At 41.2% G+C, this 18,638-nt stretch overlaps 1 protein-coding gene across 2 annotated transcripts in view; it reads left to right on the forward strand.

Annotated features, from left to right (window-relative positions):
- GFRA1 (GDNF family receptor alpha 1) overlaps window positions 1–18,638 on the forward strand; it is a 138,221-nt gene that overhangs the window by 72,409 nt on the left and 47,174 nt on the right. For both annotated transcript variants that reach the window (XM_063405244.1, XM_063405242.1), the window contains exon 4: window positions 10,082–10,421. In XM_063405244.1, the coding sequence (XP_063261314.1) occupies window positions 10,082–10,421 (340 nt within the window). The remainder of the gene's footprint in view (window positions 1–10,081; window positions 10,422–18,638) is intronic.

Genomic DNA, 18,638 nt, shown 5'->3' on the forward strand with positions numbered 1-18,638 from the left:
TTTCTACTGAGGTTTTATGTACTTTGACCTTTTTTTTCAGGTTATAGCCATCCAGAGCAAGCTGCTGTCAAAGATAAGCTAATATATACTCCTGCAGCAGGCAGTCAATGCGTGTAAACCATCCCTACCTACACTGGTATTGCTTGAGGCTGGAGTAAGCTATGCTTCAGCAACTCTTGAATTAACAGGTTTTGTCTGTCTGTAGCAATCTCCTGAGTGCAACTCGAACAGAAACTCTTGGTCAATGACTTGGGGTTTTGGGTTTTTTTTTTTTGTTTGTTGTTTTTTTTTTTTTGTTTTTTTTTTTTTTTTTTTTTTTTTTTTTTTTTTTGTAACCTCTTGTTTTGTTTTTTTCATTCCCCAAATCTGAGAATAAACAACACAAATTTAGATATCCAGAAAACTTGATTTAGGTTGTGAAGAAAGAATATGAGGGGGAATAACTTAAAGGACAAACAGAGTAATGGGAGAAGGAGAGTCTTCAAGAAATTAAAAGCCATTGTTAAGAGGAAAAGAGTAAATTTAGGAAGAAAACAGGAATTATGTTTTAGAAAGTGCAAGGTAACATACCATGAAAAAATTTTAATGGGATGCATTGGGAATACTGGATAGCTGTTTGGAGAGGCTGTGGAGTTACTGAAAAACCTTTTGATTCTCATATCAGATCTGAATACTTGCTTTATCACACATAAGACCCTGTATTTCTAGAATTTCCTTCCTGCCCTGACAAGGTCTCCTTCCTTGTCAGCTCTTTTCTCTGCTTCAGCCTAAATGTTGCAAAATTTGGGGGGCTTTGGGCAGACTTAGCTGAGAAGCACAGAAAAAAATATCTCTGTTGACAAAGCAATTCTTGGCATGTAGTTGAAACATTAAAATATGTGTTGGAAATTAAAAAGTATTATACCTCAAAACAGACACTGTTGTTGCACTGGATAGCAAATATTATGGCTGGAACTGAACTAGGATAAGATGCAGAAATGTAATAACAATTAGTTTAATATTTTGCATAATCAAAAACATATAGTCAGTTTATTAAATAGTTCTGTAAATCCTTATTACTATTTCAAAATCCAGTTAAAGTTCTGAAGCTTTTCTGAAAAAGATTTGGATGTTTTGCTTGAGCTTTCATGAAAGTTTGCTTCTTTTTTTTCCCCTCTTTCCATCAGACTTAGTGTTCATATCACACTGAGCTCAAGTATCTTAGGATCAGCCTTAAATTAGACAAAAACATTTTGGATATTTTTTTCTCAAGCTCTTGTAAAATGACACACGAAGCCAAATAGTGCTGAAACATTCTAGGATATACACATGTGTACACAAATATGTCTGTGGGCATCTATGTGAGGAAGACCTAGGCTATTTTAAAGTAGGAATATTTTGTGCTGTCAGTGTATGTAATTGCAGGACTCCTCTGATTTTGGTCTACCAATGTAAAGAAAGCAAAATCTCATGTTGAATTTCGTTTCATGCGCTGTAAGATAGTGTGGTTAGAAAAAATCCAAAAACCAAGCCAGCAACCATTGCTTGTCTGAAATGTGTGGTTAATTGAGGTTTAGATGTCATAGGTAAGAGCATATCTGGCCCCTTCCTTTCTGTAGCTGGCATGGCTTCAGGAATAAAGCAGTTGTGAGAGAGCAGAGAAGGGACTTTGGAATTTCCTGCACTCCTGCTGTGTAGATTCAAACTCTAAGTTTAAATAATGGATGAAGCTAAGATTATTATAATTGATCATTGTATGATTTATATGGAGTAATTATAACTAGGTTGAGAAAGAATTTCCAAAAGCTAGTTTCCTGGTAGCCGGAGTCATTAAATAACAGTGTGCTGCCAAAACAAAAATTAGGTGGGAACGTAGCCACAGAGTTCAGAATGTCTGTCCTGCACCTGATTTATAACATCCCTGATGATGACAGTATCAGTGATATTTTCCTGTTAAGAACAGTCAGAGCTGTTTCAATTGTTTCTCTTATCTTTCTAACAGAGCTCCACATTGTTTTAAGTGTAGTCAAGCATAATAACTGGAAAACTGTAAAAATCTAATGCATAACAAAACGAAAAGGTGTAAGAGGTTGAAAAGGTTAATTAAAAGTGTAATGATTGCATTTACTGAGACAGTCCAATTAATCACTTTATTCCAGTGGTCATGTGATACAGAAACCATTCCTCCAGAAAGCTGATTCCTAGTGCTGGGATACATGACCCGTGTTCATTTAAATGTGCATTTTTCTACAAATGGAAATTCAGCATTTTTTATTTGTAGCTGCTGTTATTTATTTGAAATTATTTAAATAGCAGCTAATGTTTAACCCTTTGTCCTCACATAATACACTACTCCAGCCATGCTCCCTCTGAACAGGATGGGAGCATTGCCCCCTTGATATTTGCAGTCTTACAGCCCCACGGGAGGTTTGCTTACAGCTTAATGGGCTTGTAGGTACAGAAGAAATGAAGCACTGGAAATACATCATTATGTAATGTGATCTCTCTGAAACACTGTATACGACCAACAAAGTGAATTCTCAAGTGTCAACAAGCACAGCTAAATGTGATTTTTTTTTTTACCACGTCAACTGGAAAAAAAAAGGAAAAAAGAACCTTGGAGGATCAATTACAAGGGTCATAACCTTGTATTATCTGATTTGCTGTAATATTCACACAAGTTTTATTGGAATGGAACATAAATTTGAAAAATAGTGGGATTAGAAAGGATTGCAGCGCTAGAGCAAAGAACTAGGAGCTTTCCCCTGGCTTATTTTGCTGGGGCAGCACTTTAGAGGGAGCCCATTATAAGCAGAAGAATAGTAGTTATGTTAACATGGTAATTAATCAAGTCTGAGGAAAAGAGGAAACAAGTTGTGAATTCAATTCTGTAGTAATAAAAAGAAATGCTGAAAGTTGCCCTGTAAATTGGCATGACTTTGGCAAAACAGTCCCTCACTGTGTCTTGAGAACTTGCGTGCAGTAAATCACTTCTCATGGCAACCGTGTAGGTTTGAATGTTTTCACAGGTTTATTCTCTATTTCCGTGTCTGCTGGTTCTTTCCTAATTCTGTTGACTTAGTATTTAGCTAATAATAAAATACTGAACTGTATAAGACAAGAGCATATGCAGTAACACGTTTGCACTCTATTTTTAAGGAGAAATTAATTAGAAGAGCTCAGCTGAAGCTGTGGTGATAGCCTTCCACATCACAAACCCAGCCTCTCACTCAGTACAGAGCATGAATTGTGTGTGGAATGACTGAATCCCTCACAAAAAATTGTATGCTGTGCATGGCCCCAGTCATGCATAATCCATCCATGGTGTTAGTGTAGTGTAGATAGGTTAAAATGATCTTTACACCCTAAAACTCTTTAGGGTAGAACTGAAATCATTGGTGCAGTAATGTGAGAAACAGTGACTGGATCAGTTTGCAAAAACTGTAGTTTCTTTGTTTAGCAAGTCTCTGACTTTATTAATGTGTTTCTGCATCCTTTTTGAGATACTATGGACAGAATTAACAGTAGCTTTAAAGAGCCAAATTCATAACTTACATTATTAAAAATTCAGAATAGCTTCAGTGAACAAAATAGATTCAACTGTGCTGGCATGAATATAATGTACAACTGCTGTCCTCAGTGCCATGTGGAAAATTAGGGACCCTGGCATAACCTGTCATTAGATTTGTAATAGAAATGAAAGGTGATAGATCAGGATATTTGTGAGTGAAGACAGAATTTCAGCAGTGTATGCCACAGTGTTGTTAACACTGGGGAGCAGGGTTTCCTCTCTCTGCCCTCATGGAACTACAATTTAAACCAGATCACTGCAGGTTTATAAGACTTTCCTCTTACATAACCTGTAAGTTGAGCAGATGTCCCTCAGCCAACCCACAGGGCTCAGACTCCTTGGAATTCTTTGCTCAGCTTCTCCCCATTCCTCCCCAATAAAGAATTAAAGTCTTGAAGGAAATGGTAAGATATAACTTCCCCCCTTTTTAATTAATACATATGCAGCATAGGAGTTGCAATTCCACTGCAACCTTTATTTGCAGTGCCTGTGAAATGCACCAGGTAATGGTCAACTAAAGCAGGATCTAAGTCTAGATACAGCCAAGAGCCCTGTGGAGTATGAGAGCCCAGATCCAGTGGTGAACTTGGGCAATAAAAAATGCAACATTTAGAGAATGTGGTCCCATTAGTAGAATTAAACTTCCAGGAACAGAGCAAGAGATAAATCTATCCAACTGAAAGTCGGAAACCTCTGCTTCGAGGTGATATCTAAAATCCTTAGCAAGATGCTCAGAATCTTTATAAAGTACTCAGAGAAAACAGTTTTTAAAACAAGCAAACACAAAAGGACCAAGAAACTCTTTACAGTAAGGGTGGTGAGGCACTGGAACAGATTGCAGATGCCCCATCCCTGGAAATGTTCAAGGCCAGGCTGGATGAAGTTTGAGCAGCCTGGTGTAGTGAAAGGTGTGTGGAAATACAGAAGCTGAGCTTTGTTGGAAGACTTTGGACCTGAGGAGCTGGATTCCCAGCCTCGGGCTGGTGCCTCTGCCCACACAGCAGTCAGTGTGTGCTCCTGGGAGCTGATAGCCCATGATTTGATGGGCACCCAGCACAAGGGGTCGTGGTGCTTCAGTCACCAAGGCAGTGATCACAACAGTCCCTGAGGAAGTGGGATGTCCTTGCTCCCTGCTCATCTCTGCAGGATTTCAGAAAGCCTTGGAGGGCACCCTGTGGGTTTGGCAGTACCTCGGTCTGGAAGAAAGGGAAGGAGATGTGGCATAGAAAGGGTTATGTGTTTTTGGAAGGGGTTAGAGGTAGGGAGTACAAGTGGGATCATGCCTCTGCAGGCTTACAGAGCCTTCTTCGGGGAAGGTTTCCAGTCATTGCTCTTGTAAGAGAAGTAACTCTCTTTCCTGGGTGCAGGCCAGGGACCGGCAATCTGCCTCCCACTGAGAGCTCTCATTCTTGGGCTGAAGCATCTTGCTCCCTCTTTGTTTTGCAATATGCACCATTTCCTTGTTGAGAACACTCCGCAGTGAGATAGTTTGAGAGCCCTTCTGGGAAATGAGAGCAGTGTTTCTGAGTCTCTCATGTCACAGAAGGCATTGAACCAAAGTCTGCAGGATCCCAGCTGATGATTCACCAGCGGAGTCTCGTGAAATCAAAGGCCGGGTGTGATGGGAAAGACTTCAGACACAGCAGTTGTGCATAGCACAGTAGCTGAACACTTCCAAACATAACATGGTAGATGAACACTTCCAAATCATGCTTGTTGGTTCACGCTAAGCAACGTGATTGTTCCTGATCTCTAAATGGCTTGGAGAGGAGATGGTGTTTACCGCCTCAAGTAAATTTCAGAATTTACTGGGGGTACTCAGAAAGGAATTCTAGAGACCTAGGCAATTTGTGTGATCAAAGACTTAATGACTAACCAGGAATGTAAAATGTTCCAGCTTTGGTCTTAGGAAGCTGAAGTCTCATTTTAGGCAGTTTTTGTTTGTTCAGATATTTTTGTTGTTGTGGCTTTGGTTCTACCTTTCACACACGTCATCTTTGTCACCTGGTGCCACCAACTGTAATTTCAACATGCATCTTGTGGTATGTGGTAGTATTCTGAAAGCCCTGATCACAGCTGATAGTATATTAGCTTTAATTTAAAAATTAAGTCACCTGCTTATTAAGATTATGGAAGAGGTTTGAAATAGGCTAGCTGTTCTCTAAATGCTGAGCAGAAGAGAAATTGAACTCCAGAATAACACCATCAGTCTCAGGATTTTTGGGGGGATGACTCATATTTTTCTCTGCCATTTGGGATTACAAATAATTTGTCCAGGAAAACGGTAGTTTATTTTAATCCATTAAAATGCAGATGACAATATTTGCTATGCTTTCCTTATTTTTTAATCTGCTCTTCTTACAAAGCAAAAGTACTTTGGTGAACCCCACAGCAGCACTTTTGTTTAAGTGGGATCATGGCTCTCTTCTTAATTTTGGGCAGGTTTTGTTCCTATATGCCATATTCTGCACCTGTGTTGGAGTAGGCCCATACCCATGTGGTCACCTCTATCACTTTGTAATTTTGCCTTCCATCACATTAACATTTATTGCTCTCTTTACAGCATTCCCTTCACTATATCCACTAGAAAACCTACTAATGCTAATTACTTGCAAATAGTAATGGTAATTTTAATGACAAACTCAGTAAATTGCTTTTTATATGCTGCAAGAAAATTGAAAACTAAATGTCCGTTTTGCTGCTTAATAAGAATCTTACAGAACAACTAATATTCCTTGTGCTCCTTCTGTCTAGTGGGAGTGATGCCTTGGGAAGGCCGACCTGGAAGAGAGACTGAACAGAGCTAGAGAATAAAGTAGATATTTTTTCATAAATAAGTTTCCAGTACCCATTGAGAATCCTTTTTTGAGTGTCAGGGGGTGGGTTAACAGGAGCTGAGGACACACAGTAGGTACAGAAGTGAAATACAGAGGCAGGTGCAAGGAAAATGAAGGATGAAGGTGGAAAGTCTGTGAAAGGGTGAAGCATGAGGAAGATAAAATAGGGTAGAAGAAACCCTGTTAAGACATTAGGAGCACCTCTGGATAAAAGACAGGAGCTTTTGGCTTCTTTCTGTGGTCTGGGAGGTTGAGGCCAGGACTGCTGTGGCTGTAGCAGTGTTGGGCCAGGGTGGAGGGATGCAGGAGGTACCAAACATCAAAGTGGTTGCACAGTACAAGGACTGCTTTTTCATCCATAAAATTGGTCAGATAAAATTGGTCAGAAAACATGTCACACGTGTTACATGTGCAGTAGAAGAGCTGGGGGTGCAGGTCAAGGCAGGTCAGTGTCAGTACCCAGTGTCCTGCCCCAGAGTTTGTGTGAGTGGTGTGCAGCAGCTGCCTGCAGGGAGGGGGGGTTTAGGCATCCCAAAGCTGCTGCTTCCCACCAGGGCACAGCTCCTGGCTCTGCCTGGGCTCTGCCCTCCCTCTGCCTGCACCCCATCAGGGCAGCATCCCCAGCTGCTGGATGGAGGCTCCTGCTGGAGGCAGCAGCATCCTGGTGGTGCCAGCCCAGCTCCCCTGGGCCCCGTGCTGCAGACTCACCCACAGCCACTTCTCACCTGCCTGGAAGGGACTTCCCACGGGTTCTGTGATGATGTGGCAAGAGTGGAGGGTTGTGTGGGTTGAAATTTCCAGAATGGGCCCAGACAAAGCCGATTTGGGAGAGAGAAAGCTCTGGGTTGGGAAATGGTGATGCAAAGAAATCTTGACTTGTCCCAGGCTCCTGCCCTGGCTGCCCCCAGTCCATCTAATAATGCCCCAAGAGAGGGGAAACTGAAAAAGGATATCCTTACACAAACCTTTCCCAAAGGATTCTGGCATGAAAAGTAGCTGATAAGATCCATTTGCTTTTAAAGTAGTCAGTACCTGGTGAGAGCCAAACTCCTGTCTGTCTTAATAATTTAAGCTTTGCGGAACAGAAGCTGGGTGAAATTTTGACCTTATGAATTACTGCTGCATAAGTAATCCTCAGGAAGACTCCCAGTGTTGTTAACTGTTTATAGTTACCACAGGATTTAGGAATAATTCAGCACTCTTGAAATAAAAATAAAGCATTAAATGTGTTGCAGATTGTCAATTTTGCATTAAAATAAGATTTAAAAGCTTAAGAGAAGTCCGTTTTAAAGAGAAGAGTTGGTTTAGACAGATTTAATTCAGATGAGCAAGGGGCATGTTACAGCCAGGGCTGGTTTAAAAACCAAACCCCCCAAACCCAGTCTGTATTCAGAGTTGAGGTGTAGAGGAATGTGAGTGTTGGGCAGATACAAATTGAATGACAGGTATGAATATGCATAACTGTCTTTTGTGAACACTTTGCACCTAATTCAGCTTCCACCCAAGAGAACTTCCACTGCTGTTTGCGCTGTCAGTGATTTGGCTTATGTCCTGCCTTTTAAAAAAGATTGATTAACCTGTCCCTTTTGGTTTTTGAAGTCCTTGCACTCACGGTGCTTTTTAATTCTGCAGCAGCATATATCAATACAGTAAGCTGAAGTCTGTTCATATTGCAATACTCCATTCAGAGCTGTTCCACAAAATTTTGTTTTAAAGAGTGGAATTCAGCATTTGACTCCCAGGCACAAATAACCATGTAATTACTCTGCAATCACATAGTAATTAACATATACTATTCATATATTGCATAATTATATGCCCTGCAGATTACATAGTAATTATATTTGTACTAAACATATAATTCTATACCCTGTATTAAAAAAACTTCGAGAGTTCATAGTTAATATTATAGTTGTATGCTAATGTAGTACAACATTTTATATAAAAATGTTACAATTTTATGACAGGGTTGTATTTTGGGCATCTCTTCTGCATCTGGTGTTGCTTAATCTGTTGTAGGCTGCTATTATAAGAAATGCTGGGCTCTTAATTTATAGTCAAATGTTGCATGTTTACAGTTTTGTAATTTATGAAGATAAGGTGCAAAAAGTTGCCATTTTATTGTGCAAGCAGCTGAGATTGGGAAGGACTTTGAGTGTGGTTGTTAAATGTCAAAGGTTAAATACACAAATGCACTGAACGTAGTTACAGCACACTGCTGGGGTGAAACACAAATCAAATGCTCCTTAGCTTTGTGGTATTTTTGGGTGGGTAAGATGCTCGGGACTGCTGCAGGTGATCTGTTTGAATAATGGGAAGTGTGTGCAAGCAGCCAGGGCCCACCTTGGGCACAGTGTGCTCTGAGAAATGCAGCAGCTCAGTGCAGCATCTCAGCCAAGCTGCCTTGTGTTTTCCTGCTGTGGAGAAAGAGAAAAGCTTGCTGTCCTCATCTGGAATGGCAGGCAGTGTGGTAGGAGAATGGAGATGAGTGGCAGTGAGTTGTAGAAGGACCTTGGACTGAGTTTCTGGGTAAAAGTGAAAGATCTAGGAAAAAAAGCTTTTTGTAAGAGTAACTTAGAGCTTTGGATCGTTTAAAATGTTTTATCTTTGGCCAGCTCCCCCCCCCAAGAGGTTGCAGCAGATTTTAGATATTTGCAAAATGTTTTGTTCAGCTTGCAAAGTCTGTAGCAGTGGGAAATTAATGTATTTTCTTGGATCTGTGATGTTGGCATTTCTAATATCCAAAGCAGCATTACAATTATTCTTAATTGAATTTTGTAATCTAAAGCCAGTTGTCTTAGTTTTCAAGCAAAGCATCTATTGGGTTTTAATATCTAGATAATGTATTGAGAAATTAAATGTGTAATTATAGCCTTTACTTATATCTGAGTTCAATTTTTCCCATAATTTCTTCCAGCTTGTGTGTGTGTGTGTGTGAGAGAAAGGGACATCCTTGTTTGAAAATGTTTCTTCACAGTCACTTCTTAATTTTATGTCAGCTTCTTCAAAGCTTGTAAAGTTCATAAATTTTCCAGGGTTTGGATGGCATCTGTAGATTTAATAACAGTGTTTTACCTAAGCATGGAACTTTAGGGTGGCCTTAGACAGCTCCCAGTCACAGGGCTGCACCTGATTTCCTTCCTATCTGGGTGGGCTGTCCTCAGACCTCAAAAAATGTAGTAATGGGCACGTTTATTTCACTTTCTGCACAGTACACAGAAAGTAAACTTTTAAATGTTGTCACCTGCAGTAGACATGGCATGTCATTTAACTTGTTCAAGGGAAAAAAAATGGGAAATGTCAGAGCTTTGCAAAACCAGAGTTAGAAGCCTATGTTCTCGCTGTGTTCTTATGCCAGATGTATGCTTTCCAATTTACCAGGGGTTTTAAGAGCTGTTCAGTGAGCCCAAGCCTTACCCAGCACTCACCCTGCATGTGAAGATGAGGAAGATGAGGTGCAGCCTGCCCAGAGTGTCATTTGCTGGCCAGCACTCTGGCCACACCTCACCCGAGCTCTTGTTCACTTATAAACCATCACCCCAACAAACAGGAGGGCCGGTCCCAGTTTCTGGCACTGAAAGCTTTGTCTGTAACAAATCCATGTACTCAGGAATCTCATTAACAGTGAAATAACCACAAAGCACAAAGTGTAACTGTGACGCGTTTCTCACTGCTGTTGTGTTGTCTTTTCTAGTGGAGCCAGTACTTTCAAAGGGGAACAATTGCTTGGATGCAGCCAAAGCTTGTAACCTAAATGATACCTGCAAGAGGTTCAGATCTGCTTACATAACCCCCTGCACCAGCAGCACGTCCAATGAGGTCTGTAACAAGAGGAAGTGTCATAAGGCCCTGCGGCTGTTTTTTGACAAGGTCCCCCCAAAGCACAGCTACGGGATGCTCTTCTGCTCCTGTCGAGACGTAGCCTGTACAGAGAGGAGGCGGCAGACTATTGTTCCTGTGTGCTCATATGAGGACAGGGAGAAACCAAACTGCCTGAACTTGCAAGAGTCCTGCAAGAAGAATTACATCTGCAGGTAAGACAGCACACGGCAGGGGAGTGATTAATGAGATACCAGGGAGAACGTCTTGGTGCTGGTGGGTTTGCCAGGTCTAAGGGTCAGGAGGCTCGCTGAGGAAAAGGATGAGTCAGGGGAAAAAAGCAAATGCCTCTGACATCTTTAACAGAGTAACAAAAGCTCTCATTTGCTTAGTGTGTGCCTTCTCCAAAACTGTTCACAGCTACTCCCTCACATTATGGAGTAAACCCAATTTAATGTTTGAAAACCCCAGTTTAATGTTTGAAAACCCCAGTTTAATGTTTGCAGATTTTTGTTGGAAACATTGTGTGTCTCTATGAAATGATGTCTCAGTCTGATTTTTATGTCCCATTAGTGATCAGGTAAAAACAGAGTTTTTCATTATAATGGGATTTATTTTCATTGTACATGTGAGCACTAATAATTGTGAATACAAGCTTCATTTTGGACTTCGTAAATAGTCACAATGCACAGACTGTTCATGTGTTTAAAATTCACTGGAAAAAAGGAGTCCACACTGTTGACAGAATCTTCATCGGGCTGGTTTAGCCTTGAAATTGTTTCATGTCCCCTGCCCTGAGCAGAGTGCTGGGCTGGTGCCACTGGGGGGTCACTGATTCACTGAGCTGATTCCCAGCCTCTTTCCCTGGGTGTTGTGGCACAGCAGAGTTCTGCTCCACGGGACAGACTGGGTCCTTTCCCCCCGGGGTCCCTGCAGGTTGTCACACAGAGTTTATTCAGTGGCAAACAGGGCCTCCTCTGCCCCCAGGAAATGCTTTGCTCCTACTTAGCATTGTGTATGTTTATATTAGAGCCCTGTTGTGCTAATGTCATATTTATGAAGTCGTGCCTGAGAATCCTGCTCGTTTCTAATGTGTAAATTTCTTGTAGATTATCCAATTCTGTGAATTAGCAAACAAGGGAGATAAACACTATTGTAAAATGTCAAGGACACTGAAGATACGATCTAAATCTTAATAAGTACTTACTCATGCCTGGTAAAATATTTACTTTGAAGTTTGTTTATAGGATTTCCACTGCTGGTGTTCAGTTTTTTGCAGGTGTGCCTGAGTGTTGTTCAGGGATGAGGAGGGGAGCAGTGCCCTGCCCTCCATGGCTTTGGGGCAGTCTGGAGACACCTTTCCTGCTGGCCACAACAGGAGCAGGTTTAAATCAGAGCACTCTGACTTGTGTTCAGCACCTTGGTTGCTGATGCAGTTTATGAAAGCTGTAGCCTCGGAACAATCCGTTTTCTATTTCTATGTTGTTCAATTAGTATTTTTGCTTCTCTGTATTGCCTTCCCTGTACACAGGTCCTGTTAATTAGTAGAGGTACAGTATCTTTACTGTGTTTTCTGTCAAACTGTCAGAGTGTTACACTGCCAGTGAAATTGGAGAGAGGATTTTATAGAGAGACTTCTCCCTGTGGTTTGGGTTGTGGTATTCTGGAATTAACTTGCTAAATTAATGCCATTACTTCTCTCATGACTGTGTTTTTCTTTGGTCAGCTTTGATCTAATGTTGTCTCAGCATTTAAGTTCTTAATGGCATTTTTTAAATGTAACTTCATGAGCCTGGTGTTGGGCTTTCTCCATTGCAATGTTGCAGGGGAAACCTTGGTAAAATCTCTGAAGTTGCAGCCAGCACTGAGATGAAAATGGATTTATTTGTAAATGAACAGTGGCTTCTTTTACTTCAGAATGTCAAAATTAAAAAGTTTTACCTCTTCCAAGGCTCAGTGAGACCTGGCTATGAGGGGCAGGGAGAATGGGTGGGCAAATGCCTGCAGGGTCTGGGAGAGACTCGTGGGCATCACTGAGGTCCTGTGGAGGTAGATCAAGTTTGGTGTGTTGACATTGATGTTACAACTTCTTGGGCTCTCTGAACTCCAGGTGGTTTAGTGCCTTCCCTCACTGCTGTCATGGAGAGGAGGAATTGGCACCAAAGCTATCCCAGCCTGTCAGACAGTGAAAGACATTTTGTCTCTGTGACCTGTGCACTTAAAGGAAATTGGTGAGATTTGTTCCCCTGGTCCTGCAGGAAAACAGGGACTTGGGCAGGGCAGGAAAGAAACAGGAGATCTCCCTGCTATTGTAACCACTGGCACTGGTAAATATCAGTCTTTACAGTAATTTCAGATATGTTTAGAACAATTAAAAGCAATAGTCAGTAGGTGTGTAATTCTAACTTGGGTAACTTCTATCTCATTTTGAAATCAGAAAGAGTAAATGGCAGAATAATTTGAAAATATGATCTACGTACTGTGAAACCAGGTAATTTAGAAACTGTTATTTGCATGCCTATTGCTCCTATTAAAGCCTTTTCATAATGCTACTTCAGACAAGGGGTACAAGTTCTAAAGGTTTTCTGAAAATATGTTCATAAAATGGTTTATGAATGCTGCTTACTCAGCATTCATAAACCATTTTATGAACTTATTTTCAGAAATGCAGAATTTGAATCTGCCTGCACTCTGTATAAAATAACAGCTAGGCCTGAGTAAAGTTTGTAAACATTTGGGTTTTAGCACTCTATAAAAGCTTTATCCTGGTGTATATCACCAAATACTATATATCACCAAATCTTGAAGCAGTTCAGAGCAGCCAAGCAATCTGGCCAAACTTCAGGTACCTCTGACAGACATGGCAGAATGCTTTGCTTTTTTAAATTATTTTTTTAATTCAAGTCATTAATCTGTTTCGTAATAAATTCTCAATCGAAGGATAAAGAGACCTGAAATGTCAGGAAATGCAAATAAGTTCTGACTTATGTAAACAGTCCTAATTTTCAGCTTTCTCAGAATTCTGAATGGTTCACTTTCATTATCATTTGTCTGCTGCCTCTGCTTGCATCCCAGTCCATGTCCAGCTTTGGAACAATTGCAGTCTCTCAGGCATGTCTGTCAATGCTCACTGAAAAGAAAAGCAAAAAAGAACAACAAGAAGAAGCCATTAAAGTTCTTTTCTGTTGTGAGCATAAACAAATCTAAGAAAAATCAGTGTACTATGGAAAACTTTCACCAGTGATGTCCTGGAATAGCACAAACCTCTAAAGAACTTCATGATCTGATCACTTCAGCTAACAGTTAATCTTCAGAAGTTTGACTGGCGTGTTTTAAGAATATCATCCTGCTGTAAATGCAGGGCAGGGTGCTTCCTGTTTGCCACTATCACATTTGACAGTACTGCAAATACTATTTTGCTTGAGTAATGAAAGTGTGAGTCATTAGTCTGGTCTTTTTAATAATCTGTGTCTTAAATTTGCATACTTGGGGTTTTTTTCCTGGATAGGTTCAGAAGACACTGCCCAGAATGATAATAATGCAGCCCCATTATTTATTGAAATAAAGCTATCAATCCATTCATGTGCTGCAAAGTTCAGAAAAGAAGGGCAGCATTTTTTGCTAATAAAAGAAACTGGTAGGAGCTTGTTTCTTGTCCTTCATAATAATGATACTCAGAATGACTGGTCAGATCACTGACATTCATATTTGAAGCTCAAATAGCCAGAAAGTAGTTCTTAACTAATTTCAGAAGACAGTTGTCTTCCTAATTTTTTGCCTTTAGTTCTGCGAAAGGTTCATATTGCTGTCTGCAGCTGTTCGATACTGAAAAAAATTATGAAAATAGACTTAATACTAATTCTTCTGGGATATCAGAAGGATAATAATGAAATATCCAATTAGGTTCCAGTACATGGGTCATCTCCTTGAAAATACAGTGAAAAATGTTTTCAGCACTGTGTGCTCAGAGAGCCAGATCTTTATAAATGTGCTTTCATTGGTGTGTTCTTACCTCTTGACCAGTTTTTTGGTCACCTGTCCTATCCAATCTTAATTTAGTTGCACCCACCCGTTCAGCTCTGTGTGAAGGATGTCTGCTCCTGCAGCTATCAGAACACTCTGTGAAGATTTGCAAACGTGGTTGGCAGTGCAGAGGAGAATTCATCCACTGGAAATGTTAGAACAGAGGCTCAGCTGCTTGCTGCATTTCCTGAAAACATCAGAAACTTGCCAAGGAAATAATCCTCCTTCATGATATTCTGTTGAATGCTTTTAATGTCAGTTTACCTGGGAAAGGGAGACACTGTGTCTGCACTCCTTTCCTGTAAGGTGTGTGAGAATCTGCAGTGCTTTACACCTGGACCCTGTTGGCAGAAGTGGCTTCTCTGTGTGAGTCTCGTGGGCTGTTCCTGCAGCAGAAGCCCTGCAGACTGCAAACCTCCACCCTTGTGTTCCAGCACTGGAGAGGAGTCCGTGGTGAGAGGTTATAAATGTGCAGGAACTGTTCTTGTCCTGCTCCAGGCTCGGGGGAGCCCGCCATCCATTTCTAGGAGGGAGCAATCCTCAGTTGTGGTATTAGCAGGGAGCAGAGCCCTGGAGGGATGTACAGGAGGAGGTGGAAGAGGGGAAAAAGAAATTTGCCCTTTTCCTCACATTTTCTATTCCTTATACTTCTCTTTCATTTTCCTCCCTTTTTTCCCTTGCTTTTTTCCCCCTCCTACCTCTTCCCCTCGCTTAGTCTCCTTTCATCTCCTCTTTCCAGATCTTCCTGCAATTATCCAACTTTCACTGCCTCTCTGACACTTTGAATTCTATTACAGCCACTTATGGTGCCTCCTCACCTGCTTCTCTGCATGTTGTGCTTTTCCTCCCTCAATATCCTGCCACGGTCCAGTGATCATCTGTAATTCAGCAAATGAGAGGGAAAACAGAGGTGCTGCCTCCCTTTCTGAGCCTTGTAGCTGATATTGGCGACAATTCACTTGGTCAGATAAAAGCCTGAGAGCTCACTCTCAGCCTGACTCTAGGTCTGCGTGTTAACAGGGCACTTGGTGGGTGTTTTTGTGAAGGACACAGGAGCATTACACAGTTCTGGATAACAGAGCTGAGCCTGAGTCCCTCCGGGGCATTTATATCAATTTGGCACTTGGAGCACTCTGAGCTGATCTCTTTGCTGTGCTTATGCAAAACCAGGACAGCGGTGTAGATTCTGTGATGCTGTTAAGGACATTAAGAAAAGGACACTCTTGGTTTCTGGAGAAGTGCAGGGGGTGTGTGCCTGCACTGTGTGTTTAGAGACTGAGGGAGGGAGTGGATGCAAAACCTCTGGTGCCTGACTCACCCTGCAGTAGGTGTGGGATGCTTGGGGAGCATCTCTGAGCTCTCTGCACCTGCACTCAGGAGAGCTCCTCTGTCTCTGGAGTACCAAGTGGGGCTGAAAACATTCCAAGTCTACTTTTTGGCCCATGCCCACAAGCTCACCTCACACAGCCTGAATTTGAAGAGTGATTTTTATACATATATGTATGTACAAGCATGTAAATGTGTACATTTATGTCTATATTGCTAGAGGTTTATTTATTTAAGTGAAAAAAAAGATGAAATGGATATTCATTCATTTTAATGAACTAATAGTGAGACATGGTGACAGTTCAGAAAACTCAAAAAATGGGGTCTGAGGGGAAGGAAGCTGGTGTACTCTGCAGAGGAAACTCGATGGTGTAGTGGAATATGTGTGTGGGGAACTGCTAGCCTGGAAAAAAGCATTAGTGCAGTCTCTGCAAAATAAGCAAAAACCTTTCAAGAAAGGCAAAGTAAAGATAGAAAATGCTGCAATATTATATTTTTCCCTTTCAATCCTTTACATGATTCATTACTTTGATGTCTTCTGTTAGCAGAGTAAATAGACATAATATTACTCTCCTCTCCCCCTCAGAAACAAAGGTAATTTTAAATTTATTCCATCTGAATAAAACTCAAACGGAATCAAGCAGTCCCTCCTCATACAATATCCATCAATCCCCTTGGAATCAAAAAAATCCAGACATCCAGGGAAACAGGCCTGCTTTGTCCCTCTTGAAGTGTGGATGGAGCTTGTTCTGCAGTGCCCAGATCTGCTTGGCTGGCCCTCATTTACACTCTCTCTGGTCAGCTTAGAGGGGCTTGAAGATTAAAAGCTTGCTGGGTGATTGACATTTCTCTGAAAGCAGCAGACACGAGGATACAGTAATTAGAAAAATGGCTCAGCTTTAGTCCTGCACCCAACTTTCCCTCACCTTTGTGCTGTACCAGTGCAGAGAGTTTGTGCTCCAAGGAGCAGTAACTAGACAGGATTTCATGCTGAGGTCCCTTGTCAGGCAAGCTCCAACTCCCCAGGCAGAATCCCTGCACTCAGGTAGGTCCTGTGCTGATCAGGTTAAAAATAACCTGTGGTGCTGAATATTCCATATTCCCTGTCTGCAGGACTGAGGAAGTGAAAGTGGCAATAGTGAGCACACAACAGTCACAAAGTGAACTGGGATGCCAGTGATTCAGGGTTTACAGGCTGTATTCAGACACCCTGCTTCCATGTCAGACTCTTTCTAGGAAAATGACTCAGTGAGCTGAGCGAGATCCTTGTGACCTCTGCTTTTCAGCTCTAAAATCTTGGGGCACTTGTGCCTAAATGTGATCCTTCTGAGAGTGGTTTAGGTTGGAGAAAACCATTAAGAACATCAAGTCCAGCCTTAAACTTAACACTGCCAAGCCCTAAAGCACTGAACCACGTCCCCATGTGCCACATCTACAGGTCTGTTGATCACTTCCAGGGGTGGTGACTCCACCACTTCCCTGAGCAGCTGTTCCAATGCTTGAAAACTCTTTCCATGAAGAAAATTTTCCTAATATACAAAGTAAACCTTCTCTGGCTCAACTTGAGGCCATTTCCTCTCACCCTGTTCTCTACTTGGAAGAAGACTTTGCCACGACCTCCTCTCAGGTAGTTGTAGATAGTGATAAGGTCTCCCTGAGTGTTCATTTTGCCTGAAAAGCCTTCTTTTGTTAATTTAAGTGGAAAAGAAGAGCTGCCTGTATAATTTAAGAAAGAAGAAGACCACAGATTAGGAGCATGAGGCAGGGAGGGGGTTACAGCAGGGCTAATGTGACCCATTGTGTTTTGTTAATTTATTGGGGGTGGGGGGGAGAGAGATTAAACTACCTGTGTTAATTAAGCAGATTCACACATGTGCATTCAAAAATATTGAAATCCATGACAGTTAAATTTGGCATTAAACTTTAACAGAGATCTAAATTTGAAGCTGCTCATGTCCTTACAGTTAAGCAAGCACTTAGTTGCTGTGCTGGATGGGGTTCCACTAGGAGTGCTGCTGCTGCTGATTTCTTGAATTGTTACTTGAGAGAGTTCTGTACACAGAAGTTTAGCATCCACTGTTTGATGAGTAGTTTCCACCTCCTGATCCATTAGATGCAGTGAAGATCTGTGCAGTACACCCAGTCACATTTGGCTAACCTGCTGTTTCTGGGGCAAAAAAAGGGTGTCTATATCACACAACAGCATTTTCTTTAATAAATCAAAATTTTTTTTTTCATTTACCTCAAGCCATGCATATGCTACGGGCAAGAAGCTGCTCTGTGTTTAATGTAAATAACAGATCTGCTCTATCAAGTCCATTCCCAGTGAACTTCCTCTGACATCAGTGGCTTCAGTGGATTTATTCTAGGGGTGAATTTGGCTCTTCCTGTTCTGTGTAGGTAAATCTTCAGGCAGTGCTAATTAGGAGAATGTCAACTGATTTTACCATTCCATTATGCTGGACTTTGTAAAGGTTATTTATATCATTCTACATCAGGGCCCAGTGAGAGAATATTCCTGGTGGCAGTTCATCTATTAAAATAGCTGCAAGAAAATGTAAACACTGGAGCTAAAAATAAAACTTTGCTTCTCAACAGAGCAAGTGACAGCCGCATGCATATTTTCAAATTTTAGCATTCTCATGTTTACTGAATAGAAATCCTATTGCTTCAATTATGTTAATAAACACTCCCATGTTACTGGAGTAACTCCTGTTAATTGGGAGCCAGATGTAAATGTAGCAGTGTCTGCAAAGACTTCTCAGCAGAGGTGGTGGTTGTTTCCCATGTTTTAATGATCTCTTGGCTTTAAAACAAGTGACACAGAAGGGGTTTTCTGGTGTGTGTTTACTGGTGATGATAGATTTTCTGTGTCAGCTGACTGTGACCCTTGTCTAAGATTATTAACAGATGACCTTACATCAAATGATAATGTGTGTGCTTACATTATATTTTTTCAAGCACGTTCTGTAAACCATTAAAGGAAGCTTTCCTATTGTAAAGCACATACAACTAGAAACTGTTAAATTCAAGCTGTATTATTTGTGTGTTCAGTTCACTTTCTATTGTCCCAATTCAAGCAT

Source organism: Prinia subflava, chromosome 9 (genome assembly GCF_021018805.1).
Source record: "Prinia subflava isolate CZ2003 ecotype Zambia chromosome 9, Cam_Psub_1.2, whole genome shotgun sequence".
Classification (NCBI taxonomy): Eukaryota; Metazoa; Chordata; class Aves; order Passeriformes; family Cisticolidae; genus Prinia; species Prinia subflava.